The sequence below is a fragment of the Podarcis liolepis genome (genome assembly GCF_965112155.1).
Source record: "Podarcis liolepis genome assembly, chromosome: 3".
Classification (NCBI taxonomy): Eukaryota; Metazoa; Chordata; class Lepidosauria; order Squamata; family Lacertidae; genus Podarcis; species Podarcis liolepis.
In genome coordinates this window covers 52848471-52862153 of record NC_139557.1, presented here as the reverse complement: position 1 = coordinate 52862153, position 13683 = coordinate 52848471, and the positions used below count along the sequence as shown (strand labels likewise).

The 13683-nt window shown below is 40.7% G+C and overlaps 1 protein-coding gene across 3 annotated transcripts in view; it reads right to left on the bottom strand.

Annotated features, from left to right (window-relative positions):
* Window positions 1-5923: 5923 nt before the first annotated feature.
* The window catches only part of FIG4 (FIG4 phosphoinositide 5-phosphatase), a 61673-nt gene continuing 53913 nt past the window's right edge, over window positions 5924-13683 (bottom strand). For all 3 annotated transcript variants that reach the window (XM_083497777.1, XM_083497776.1, XM_083497775.1), the window contains exons 21-23: window positions 12580-12662; window positions 10960-11046; window positions 5924-8262 (exon numbers count right to left, since the gene is read on the bottom strand). In XM_083497777.1, the coding sequence (XP_083353903.1) occupies window positions 8085-8262; window positions 10960-11046; window positions 12580-12662 (348 nt within the window). In that variant the 3' untranslated portion in view covers window positions 5924-8084. The remainder of the gene's footprint in view (window positions 8263-10959; window positions 11047-12579; window positions 12663-13683) is intronic.

Genomic DNA, 13683 nt, shown 5'->3' with positions numbered 1-13683 from the left:
AAATGTTTAGGGGTACTCTCATTTTGACTTAAGAAAATCACCACTGGGGGAAAATAATTACAGTTCAAATTGGGGGAAATAAATACAGCGAATTTCTTCTCCTGTTAAATTCACAAAATGTTTAGGGGTATGTGTCCCCCTGCATCCCCACAGGAAAAAAGGCACTGGTATTACTCCAAAACTAAGTGGTGTTATGAGCCATCAAACCTCGGAAATACATTTTTTCCAGGAGATTCCACAATTTTGGCTACGAGTGTACACTGGTGGGCTGTACCACCCTCTCCCAGTTTTTAATATGAGATGATTGTCTGTGTGCACACATACAAGTGTGTGTGTGTGTGTGTGTGTGTGTGTGTGTACACACACACACACACACACACACACACACACACACACACACACACAAACCCAGCCAGATTGGTGGGGTATTATTATTATTATTTTGCTGTTTCTTCGGCTGCTGTTTGATCGCAGCCTCCATGGAATGAATTTCTTGGTTGGCTTTCGCAGGAAAGCCCAGAGAACATGTAAACCCAGCAGCCCCTTCTTAGGTTGCCATCTTTATATGTGTTATGTACTGAAGTTCTCACCCTGGGCCAGCAGGGGGATACTGTAGATAGTTATGCAAATGAAGGATCAAAAGTGACGTTCAGTGATTGGATAGTTTTAGAAAGTTGTTACAGTAACAAGGTACTGGAGCTCTATATAAGGAGGCTGACTGAGCCCTTCAGCTTAGTTCAGTTCTGGCCTCAGAATAAAGAAGAGCTGTTTGAAGAATCGCTGTGTCGTCTGATATGTTCGCCCACAACTTAACAATATGCTTACTGACCTGGGAGTTAAGCCCTGCTGAACACAAGGCGGCTTACTCCTGAGTAGGAAAAACAGACTGGCGGGAGGCCCTGGTGCATCAAAAGTCAATGCCTGCTCAGCCCCCCAACTCACTCGATAGGCCCTGGTGCCGCAGGCTTTGGACGGCATGCGTGAGCCCTCTCCTCCTCCTCCCCCCCCCCGCATGGAAGCTATGGCCCTGCTGGGGCAAAGCTGTGTGTGCCCACAGAGAGGGCTCTGAGTGCCCTCTTTGGCATGCGTGCCATAGGTTTACCTAATAGGGCAGTGGTGGTGAACCTAACTGCACCCCATTCAATTTGTGCCCATACATTTTTCTCTCTTTTTTGCTGTTCTCAGGATGTGTGTACAAACACAGTCTTCTATTTCTGTTAGGAAAAACATTTCTAAGAATATTTTTCAACCACGCAAATAAAGTCATACAGAATATGCTTTCACATCAACTGCATGATGAAGTCACTGACTGCTGTACTAGCGAACTGCACAAGAAGAGTTAAGATGAGACTGTGACTAGATGACAGGTAGCCTAATTAGAACCAAATAATTGGTTGTGTAGCAAATAATCAGTGCAAAGCAAAGCAATTCCAATGCAGGAATTACAAAAGTACGGTATATCTTAAAAGGGTTAGCAAATCCACTTCCCAAATGAGATTGTGGAGAGTTGACTATTATTGTTTTGAACTCCCTGACCGCTGCTGGTTGATTAGGGCTAGGTGGAACATCCAGTTTCTGTTCTGGCTTTATTGCATTATCAATTCACACTTTCCCAGGCTGACAAATCTGGAAGATGAAATTTAAATGTTATTTTTAAATCTTGGGTCAGGTAAGGTAACGAAGATCGTATGTTCCTTTGAGAGAACCTAATCATGTTAAAATGTCATTGACTTTCATGGCTTTTCTGAATATTTGGGCTGATTCTTAGAGACAAATTAATTGGTTTAATTTCCTCCCCCAGTTAACTGTACACTCACTGAGATCTACAATGTGTGTGACAGCCAAATATTAATATTTGTAATTATTTGAGTTCATTTTATCCAATCATTTGTTCAGGAATTACTTGCAGCAGAAATATACTCATTTCCTCTGATTTTGAAAGAGCACTCATAACTGTGGCAGCCTTCACCTCATTAGACCTTTTGAACAGATTGCTGGTAATAAGTAGATGGGATCACAAATGTGCAGCCACTTGCCACTTCTGCCAGCTCAGTCTATATCCCCCCACCCCCGCCCCAGCTGATTATTTAGCTTCAGAATGAACACCTTGATGCCTATCTGTGACTGGATACAGAAAGTAGCTTTCAGGGGGAAATTGTTTCTCAAGATCTATACCCTCCTTCCTTTTCTCCTACTATCATTTCTACATAAACAGGTTCTGCAGGGTTGTGAGCACTGGCAACCTGTTAACCAGAGCTGACAGTAGGATGAGCATGCATTCTGTGGGCAATGATGCCTCTATATTAGAACCCTTCAGCTAACTTATCACCTTTCCAGATTTCTTGTGAAAAAGCTGAAGATTTACCAAGCAGCTGAATGGATAAGGTGTTCAGATGGCAGTACCCATCAATGAGCCCTAGTCAGAGAGCAAAGATTGCGTGGTGCAAGCAGAAATTACTTTGAAATAAAACAGTATGCCTTTCAATAGGCCAAAGCTAAAGGTTTCCAACTGTAGCTTCTAATATCTGGCTGCTGGTGTAATTAGCAATCACCCACTAACTCTGCCGACAATTTATTTATTAAATGTATATACTGCCATTCAGTTGAGGATCACAGGGCGGATAACAATATAAAACATAGGTAGGCAAACTAAGGCCCGGGGGCCAGATCCGGCCCAATCACCTTCTAAATCCGGCCCGCAGATGGTCAGCGTGTTTTTACATGAATAGAATGTGTATTTTTATTTAAAATGCATCTCTGGGTTATTTGTGGGGCATAGGAATTTGTTCATTCCCCCCCTTCAAAATATAGTCTGGCCCCCCACAAGGTCTGGGGGACAGTGGTCCAGTCCCCTGACGAAAAAGTTTGCTGACCCCTTATATAAAAACACAAAAATACATAAACAATAAATACATAAATACATAAACATAAAAATACAACAAAACATCCTCACCCTCATCCCAGTTTAAAAGGCCATAGATTGTTTAATTGGCCAAAGGCCTTGGAGAAGAGGACACCACTTTTGATGTAGGCAAAAGTAACCCCTTACTCATTCTCAGTGGATTCATTTTTAAAGGAATTTTGTTCCAAGAACTGGAATAAATCACATAACAAGATTAAGCATGATATTATTCTATGTACCTTGCAGGAACATAGGAAGCTGCCTTAGTCAGACCACCTGCCTGAGTCAGACCAATGGTCTAAGGTCACAAGGGAAAAAGAGCAGCTCATCTCCAAATTTGAGACACAAAGCTGATATAGGTGTTACAGGGGATAGTCTAAAACTTCAGTGATCTCAATGATAAATGGAGAGACAAAATATTTACAACTGTGGAAAACTGGAATAGGAAAACTATGATAAAATTGTACAGACTGTACTAAGAAGTGTTCCTTCTAATACAAGAGTCTAGAACACATTGTAAAACTTGTTGGAAACCTTTTTCACAGGAGAAAGGATAAAAGGAAGAAATGTAATGGTGTCTTTGAGTGCCACCTTTTATAATGACATAGCAATTCATTAAAAGTATATTCTGAATTTGTACCCAATGTGCACCATGATTTTTCTTATATTATCATCTGTGTTAATAAATGACAAATTGTTATTTTAAGGAAACTATATCACATACCAAAGTAGAATTTCACATCTTTCTGCTGGCCTAGTGGAATTGAAATACTCCAGAACTACTCATCCAGTCTACAAGACCTATAGGGCAATGCTTGCATGGCTTATTGCACCAAATGTAGTTCAGGGAGCTGCTGATTCTAAGACTTCCAATTCTACTTCATACTAAGTTCAAGGACGCCCCACTCCCCCATGACATTACAGACTGTAGCCGGGGGGACAGGGCCTCCCATTGTCAGGAGCTGGAATAAAGCGTAGGTCAGCAATAAAAGAAAAACACAGTGTCAGTGAAGTTAATTATTTATCGAAGCAAACCATAACAGCGCAGTCCTAGTGATCCCAGCAACTCTTCCCAGTAGGTCTTGCCCCAATGAGGCAGTTGTGAGGACGGAAGGTCCCCGCCTTCCCACCACTAAGGGTCCTTCTCTCCAGGGTCTGCTCTGCTCTTTCCATTTCTCTCTGTGTTCTAAGAGACCAGGGAGCAGAGGAGCCGGTGACAGCAGGAAGGGAAGACTCCCTGGATTCTTCAGCAGCCTGTCCCAACTTGGCCACCCTCTAACCACTCCTCACTGTCCCACCACCAATCCCCTGGCTCGGAGCCTTTTCCCCTTGGGGATACCCTAGCTGCTGTCTCCCAGCACTCATCTGCACCCAGCCAACCCACGACACCTGTTGGCAACAGAGGCCAAAGAGTGACAGGGAAGGATGAGAGGTTGGGGGACAAGCCAGGATGATCAAGAGAGGCTTTAAAATGCAGTTTGTGAACATATCACTTTAATTAATACATGACATGGTGGGTAGGCTTAAGATATAATAACAATAACAACAACAACAACAACAACAATAATATAATAAAAACAAAAACAATAACTCCCATATATTATTATTATTATTATGTTGTGTATTTTTGTGTTGTTATATTGTAAACCACCCAGTGAACTTCAGATGAAGGGTAGTATAGAAATTCAATTAATAATGATGTGCTTTTAAAAGCATTGTAAATGTAGCTGTTACTATAGGCCCATGTTCTTGCAAATTAAGGTGGCAATACATTAATTGAGTAAGTGTAACAAAATATAATAATGAGTTTTTATGTTTGGAGAACGGATAAGTAAAAAGAAAGAAAGAAAGAAAGAAAGAAAGAAAGAAAGAAAGAAAGAAAGAAAGAAAGAAAGAAAAAGAAACCCACATAATATGGCCCCATAATCCAAGTATGAAGGATAGCAAAATACAGCCGTTGGCAGAGGCAGAAAAATAGATTTACAGTAAACTGAGTGTAACAAGAGCCTCTTGGGATTTACAGAACAATAGCTACAATAACTGCTGTATTGAACAATGAAAATCCACATGACTGCAGGGAAATAGCAGTTACTTAATAAAGTAAAACAAAACCTAATAGCTCTATGCAGAACTGCAGCTCAATAGCAGCTTCCATAGGAGAGCCAACTGTTAGGAAAAGAACTGGCCAGTGCTGGAAAAATGATAATGGTCTAGACAGGCAATGACCTGTGCAGCAAGCAAGTGAACTACATAAAGGCATGAGAGGTCATTGTAATCAGAGGAGCAGAAACAGATATTGAGGTATGGCCCAAATGCATAATTGGTCAAATGAAACAGGAGCAGCTGTATTCAATCTGTCATATGAACGAGCCTTTTGGCTGTGCACAGAGCCTCTTCACTTCTCTCTTTGTAGAAGTAGGACAGAGGTGAAGAATCGGCGGTTCTCCAGAAGTTGTTGAACTGCAGCTTCAATCATCCCCAGCCAGCATGGCCAATGGTAGGGATAATGAAAATTCAGCAACATCAGGAGGGCCACAGGTTCTCAACCCCCAGGATGGGAGAGCAAATCAGGAAGTCTGCCATTAAGTATAGTTTCACATCACATCAGAACCAGGAACCTATGGTTAACAGCTTTGGAAGAGGATATGGTGTAAGGCTTACTATATAATTTTTTTTAAAAAGAAGTAAGTGGATATCAGGGATTCTTTCCCTGGAGGCATTATGACGATGTGCCCCATGCCAATGGGTTTCACATTATATTTTATGAGAGGGAAATGCTGGCGTACAGAATGGGGGTGGGAAATATTCTTTGTTTTACCAAAAAGGAGAGAGAAGCCCTGAAGAGATGGGACTGTGTCTTGTGAAAGTTACTGATTACAAGTATCGCTAAAACCTTAGCCTAAGCAAAATGATACTTTAGAAATATACAGCATCACTGCACTGTGGAAAAATTTTCTGGCACAAAAATAAGTATGAAAAACCACTTATCTTTCCAATAAAAGAACACACACTTCACTTGTCTTTTTACAAGCAATGTGCAACCTGTTGCTGTTTATTTTTCTTGGTCTGGCAAATCTACTAAATTATCCATAGGTACAAATATTTAATTGTAAGGAAGAAAACCAAGGTAGCTACCTGTAGAAGTGAAATACATACATGATTTTTAAAAATAAACTTTTAACAGCATACCAATATAGAAAGAGCAACATTAGCATATTATGTTACAGCAAGTATGAAGTGTAGAAAAAGATTAATTGCATATAGATATTTTTCCATTCATTAATAATCACTCCCATACAAATGGAATCTGTCTTAAGTCTACTAAAACTAGATGCAATGGCAAAGAGAAATTGTGACCTTAGATAGGAATTCATCAGATGATGTGTGCTCCTTAAAAATAATTATTGTTCCTTGCTCTTTACAGAGCAAATGTTTGATTTAATACTGGCATTTTTAATGTAAATGCTGCTTTATACTTACAGAAAAGATACACGGTTTGCAGAAGTAATATTTTAAATGAAACTCAGGGTGATAGTGGAATATGGAATGCATGTCAAGTAGATAATCACCCACACTGGTAAGTCAGTGTGCGCCAGCTGCTTCCCACTTCCCACCAAGCATGTGACTGTTGGCCAGACTTGCTAATTATTTGTCAATGGGCATTTGGCAACTGGCTTGGCCATTACCTGACACTAGGCAGCTGGCTACCTGCCAAAAGCCTAGGCCTGCTGGCTGCATGATAAATTAATGTTTGAAGGAAAATAAGGGGAGGAAGGCTTCTTAATTCACCTACCTGTGCAAATGACTTCCCCAACTTTCCTTCTTGAGGGGGCTGTCTAAGTGCCTCTGCATTAAATACTTGGCTCCACAACTCATGTTTTCTTCTAGAATTACCTTTTAAAGAGAAGCTCATTCTTGTCACAATGAAGGATCTAGGTAGCAAAAAAAGATCTGACAGAAAGAGCATTCTTGGGTGTAAATAGCTGTTTGCAGGAATCAAACTGAGTGGACTTTAGAGTGGAATTTGACTGCTCAATATCAAAGCAAGACACCTATAAACAAAGAGATAACACAACTTCAATTTTTATTATGTGCCAAAGAACAGGATACTTGTTGGGAATGTGGCATGAGTTTCTCACTAATCAAACAATAGGAACTCATTTTTTTCTGAATCCAATAGAAACCCAGTTTTCATATAAATTTACAGAAGCTTATGAGAGCACACTAGTGTTCCAGAATAATAATCCTCCCATATGCAGCTAGGTACATCAGTGCAATGCTCCATGCCTCAAGCCACGGCGAGTTCTCATCTCTATTACCTAATTGCCAAACACATCACTACTTTATCAAATAAAATTTTAATGACACTCAGCTCTGATCTGGGAAGTTTTAGAAATTACTTTGCAGCACACAATAATGTTTCCAGAGATGCTGCTGGGACCCTGCCAACATCTCAAGAGAGAAGGGTGGAACAAGAGCCAAGTGCCATTTCAATTCCCAGTATGCTTACTTAACTTGCTGGCACGTTTTCACTTCCTGCTATCGATAAAGTAGACAGATATAATACTACCCTCAGATCATGTCCTACAAACATCTTGGATGGATGTGTCTTCTATCTTATTTTTCTTTTAGAGCACTCTGACTACAAACACATCCTGTTTGCAGTCACATGATAAATACTGCTTAGACCAGGGGTAGACAACATGGTGTCCTTCAGGTGTTTTGGAACTACAACTCTTGTAATCCCAGACTGGCTGGAGATGATGGGAGCTGGAGCCCAAAAGTATATTGAGGATACCATGTTGGCTCACCTTGACTTAGACAAACACAACGAACTCCATAATTGTGAAAAGCATTCTCAACTGCTCCCCACTGGCTATATGTATTGTAAGTGCCTATATATATACTTAAGTGCCCAAGAAATTTGACCTAAGCAACACAGATAACTAAAGAGAACATAATTAATCTGAACAGTTCACAAGTCTTATCAATAGGCACTCTCTCTTGTTTCTAAAGAGAGGATATTTGTATCTGTTTTCTAACTTAATTACCAACAAAAAAAAGTCATGATAGGCTATGAACCATCTGACGTATGGTGGAGGGAAGCATATAATAGAGATATCTACTTTTCCACTGTGACTCAGTGGTTCAGGCTGTCAGAGGACTCAAAAACAGTTGTTCTTCACATGTATCTATTTCTAATGTATTCTCGATACAGGAGGATGTCTTCTTTTCCCAATGGCTGCATGATGCCTTTGCCAGCCTGGATGTGAGCATGAAATATCTCAATAGATTTTCTTTCTACTTTAGGAGGCTGGACTTCATAAATGTTGTCTTGGGAGAAAGCAGAGATGTGTGTTCTGTGAAAAGTAAATTAAATAAAACTAGCATTAAACTACAGAGAAACCATAAAAGAGGAGGGTAGGCATGAATTCTATATACATCACCATTGTAGGCTGAGGATTCCATGCCATTTTGCATTAGTAGGTAAGTTAAGTTGATAATACAATGGAGGGGAAAATCCTGAAATGCGATACTTTCTACTAGGATTTCTAGTAATAAGCACTTATGATCTATAAAATACAATATATTTTAGACTGCAGGTAGACTGTTTTATTGCAAAACATTGTTGAGTGTTTAATTGGTTGGTATCTTAGCAACAATGTGCTGCATCTAAGAAGAATGAAGAGTCACCTTTTGCCAATAAAAAATACAGCCCATGTTCTGTTTTATTATTAATCTGTCATCACCTGTACCATATTTCTCCGTGTATAACATGCCCCGTGTACAACACGACCCCTATTTTGGGGGACTCCAAATTAAGAGAATGCGGGGAAATTGCCCAGAGTTGTTAAGCTTTTTTGGGGGGAGAATTGCCTAATGTTGTTGAGCTTCTTTTGGGGGGGGGATTGCCGACACTCGCTCACCCGCCTGACCGCCACTGACAATCACACGCCTCGCCGACAACAACACTTGCCTGCCCGCTCACCTGTCTGTCACTACGTTTCAAGCTGAGAAGTTTTTTTCTTTCTAAGAATCACACAGCTTTATAACCTCTAACTTCCAGAGATAGATTTTCTCTCCCTTCAAGGGATGGTGAAGAAAGGGGAAGCATTGTTGTGACAGTTTTCTAAAATACATTAGGTGGCAAACAGCGTCTCTAATGGAGATAATTTAGCTATGGTTGATGGAGATTCTGTACATATTTAAAAACCACTAACTATTAAACACTCTGGATCCAATGAATATTGATCAGCCTGCACAACAGCAAATTTGCACAGGATTTTTTTACATTGATGTAAAAGGTGTCATTCTCCTTGGTCCTCCCACTGCCTTTGACAAAGGCGCTCCCACTCTTGCATAACTGCCTTCATGCTATGGAGCTCCACGATTCTGTCCTCAGCTGGCAATCCTTCTACCAAATCATTATTTCAATGTTTTCATAGGAGGAAACTCAGTTATTGGAGTGGTTTAAAAGTCAATTCCTCTTTCCAAGGAATTCTGGAAACTTCAGCTCTGTGAAGGGAATAGGGGTCTACTAACAACTCTCAGCACCGTTAACAAACTACAGCTCCCAGGATTTTTTTTGGGAAAGCCATGAATGTTTAAATTGGTATGGCACTGGTTTAAATCTTTAGTGCAGATGGGGCGCATGCCGAGGTCCCTCAAGAATCTGTTCTTAGCCCTCTGATTTACTTTCTATATATTTAATGTCCCTAGGTGAGATTATCAAATCCAAAGGCATTTAGTATCACCTGTATGTAGATGATACCCCCTCTCTTTTATCTCTGAGCTGTTTGCCTCACTCCAGTCCAGCTTCTCAAACTGAATCTCTGATATTTCTCCTTAAATATCATATCAAACTCAGTATTTCTCATCTTTCCTCCCATACTTCCCTCTCCTCTTAAACTTTCCTTATGAATGTAGAAGTTTATTACCCACCCTGGTAATTAGCCATGCCTTTATCTTTTACTCCTTTCTCTCATGTGTTGCCAATGCTCAGGCCATTTTTAAGTTGTGTCACTTATTTTACAATATGATTGTGACATAAAGCCCTTCCTCTCTGTTCCTTTAGCATAAACGTCTCTCTGGTCTTCTGTTATCTCACAGCTATCTAGTGCTCTGTTGTGAAAAACATTTACCTGTCTCGTCACTTAAATCTCTACAGTGGGTTTCTATCCACTCCCACATCTACCAAGGGTACCTTGTTCTTGCTTTCAAATCCCTGATGGCCTTGTCCTATTTTTATCTCTCTGCTTTTATCTCAATAAATCGTCTGTGACCTTTCCTGTTTTTGTAAAGACTGTTCCCTTTATCCTTTGCTGTTCTGTATGCTAAGAAATGCTTCCCAGATCATCTGGACAATCCCATCTGTTACACCCTTCTAACCCACCCTCAAAACCCACCTTTTCCATGGCACTTTTAGCCCTAGTTCCCATGCCCTACTGCAGCTGAGTCTGTAACTAAACTCAAATATGAAAACCCCCAGCACATTGCCTTCTTCTGTTGTTTCCATTGTACTAACTTTAGATTGTAAGCTTTTTGGGGCAGGGAATTATCCCCCTGTATGCTGTAAAGCACCATTCACACTGATGGAACAATATAAGTAAATAACCATAATGTAAGAACTAGAGTGTCTGCAAAGAAGCCTCTGTGTACTGCATATGCCAGTGAAGAACTGTAAATTATGGTTATTGTTTCCCCCTTAAGCCAGGCATAGGCAAACTTGGCCCTCCACATGTTTTGGGACTACAACTCCCACCATCCTTAGCTAACAGGACCAGTGGTCAGGGATGTAGTCCCAAAACATCTGGAGGACCGAGTTTGCCTATGCCAGCCCTAAGCCAATGTCCTATTTTTCTTACATACCACTTTGATTTTACCACTTGTCTTATATAATGCATATAAAGCAACAGTCTCTGAAAATACAAAGCCTAACTAAAATATACAAAAACCACTGTGAACTGTGAGAATAAGAGAGAGAGAGAGAGAAGGGGATTTGGAAAAGGGGCATTGAAAGAGCATGAACCGAAAAATAAAAGACAGCAAGTACTTACAAGTTTATAACCCCGTCTAAGTGCTTACAACAAAGATGTTGGTGACTCTTGTCGTGCTTGTGTTGACTGTGCCCCAATTGAACAAACCTATGAATAGAGGCAGAAATATCACAATGGAAAAAGAACTTTCTGAAATAAAGAAAATAACATGTATTTTGCAGCTATATAGGAGTCATACAGTTTGAAGTAAGGGACATCAAGTTCCATAAAGGGCAGCTGGAACATACACCACACTTTTTTCCTGACACTAATATTGTGGGTGAGTAATGCAGTAGCTCTGAATTTATTTATTTTTAAAAATCCACTTTGATCTAGGTACTTTGGAGGCCCTTCAAGGCATCTTTTCATTTTGAATCTCACTAAAAGCCTAATCAATTTTAGTCATAGTGTGTTCCTGAGAAGCTCGGTTCAGCTGGCACTTTGCACATGGCCCAGACCTATGTTATTCCTTTAACTTCGCTCAGTGAGTGCAAGACTTGTTGCAACAGCACGTAAGTAGCAAACCCTGACATAGACTGGATTTTTTAACATATCGCTATTTTAACTGATGTAAGCCATCTTGTGTAATACAATGCTTCTTAGATATAGAGAGACTATATTTTTACATAAAAATATAACTGCAGAGTTAGCAAGAGCTGGTAGAGGCACCATCCCCTGCCTTTCCATGGATTATTATAGACGCCAAAGAAGCCACTGAGGCCTGCACTGTAGTAGTAAGATAGGTAAAGACAGAAGAGGATGAACAAAAGTTGGTAGTGGATCCCTGCATCACCTCCCAGGCTTTAGTTTCAGTCTAGTCTTGTCCACCCCCCTGCAATGCAAGAATCTTTTGCTGTTCAACAGTGGAACAGTCTCCCTCCTTCCTTGGAGCTATTTAAGCAGAAGTTGGATTGTCATCTGTCATGGATGCTTTACCTGAGATTCCTGCATTGCAGGGGGCTGGACTAGATGGCCCTCCCAACTCTACAATTGTATGATTTTATGTGAGGCTCGAACCCATGACCTTGAGATTAAGAGTCTCATGCTCTAGCGAGTGTGCTATCCCAGGTTCCCAAGAGCCAGTGTTGGACTGAATCATAGGAAGCTGCTTTATACCAAGTCAGACCATTGGTTTGTGTAGCTCAATATTGTCCACACTGACTGGCAGGGGTTTCAGTCAGGATTACCCACTGTCCTACCTAGAGATACCAGATGTTGAAATGCAAAGCAGATGCTCTACAACTAAGCTAATAGGGCAGATGTGGGTTCAATTCTCCATGAAGCTGACCATGGGCTAGTCACAATCTCTCAGCCTAACCTAACTCACAGTATTGTTTGAAGATAAACTTGGGAGCAGAGGGAAATAATGTAAGCCACTTGGAGGTAGACCAGGATTTTTGAAAATTATGGGGCTGCTGTGCAGCTTGATATATACTATATATAGATAACCAATGAGCACAATCCAGGCAAAAGGTAAGGACCTTTAAAGATCTTTTGGCTTTCAATACATCGTGAACATTCCCAATGAAACAAGTGGAATTTAAAATGTGCTTAATTTTGTCTGGAACATACACTTTTACTGTTCACTTTTTAAAAATTTGTTCCCTGCTAGCATCAGTGAGATAATCAGAAACACATTACCTTGTGTATATGCCGAGATCATCTTCCGAAGGAGATTCTGAGAGGTTAATCCCATATATATCTTTTATAGGCTGTACTACATTCTGCAGCAAAACAAGTGAAATATTAGTGAGAATAAATCTTGGGTTTAAAATTTATTTAAACATTTATACCTGCCTCTTACAAATGCAAGGTGGCTTCCAGACAAAAAAAAAAAAAAGAATGAATAAAAAGACAATACTCAAGAGCAACATTTTTTCAGTTTTTCCAAAGTAAACAACTGCTACTTCATGATAGAGCTGAGAGCTACGTATCAGTATTAAACAGAATTATTCCACTAACAGGGAATTCTAAAAGCAGCGAGAAAATTTTATTTGCCAGTTTTGTGTCCCACTGAAGCATTTCCATCTTGGTACCTCACTATATCTAATGCAGCATCCTGTTCTTATGGTGTTCAACCCAATGTCTACTGAAACCCACAAGAGGACATGAGTGCACTAGAACTCTCCCCACTTATAATTCCCAGTAACTGGCATTCAGAGGTATACTTTGTCAGATACTGGAGATAGTACACCACCATGGCTAATAGCCGTTGGTAATATGAACAGAAGGGATGCGGGTGACGCTGTGGGTTTCAACCACAGAGCCTAGGACTTGCCAATCAGAAGGTTGGCGGTTTGAATCCCTGCGACAGGGTGAGCTCCTGTTGCTCGGTCCCTGCTCCTGCCAACCTAGCTGTTTGAAAGCACGTCAAAGTGCAAGTAGATAAATAGGTACCGCTCCGGCGGGAAGGTAAACAGTGTTTCCGTGCGCTGCTCTGGTTCGCCAGAAGCGGCTTAGTCATGCTGGCCACATGACCCAGAAGCTGTACGCCGGCTCCCTAGGCCAATAAAGCGAGATGAGCGCCACAACCCCAGAGTCAGTCATGACTAGACCTAATGGTCAGGGGTCCCTTTACCTTTTTAATATGAACAGAGCCACTGACTGGTGGTAATGACTATTAGTGGTCATTACTACAGTGGTGCCTCGCAAGACGAAATTAATCTGTTCTGCGAGTCTCTTCATCTTGCGATTTTTTCGTCTTGCGAAGCACGGCTATTAGCGGCTTAGCGGCTATTAACGGCT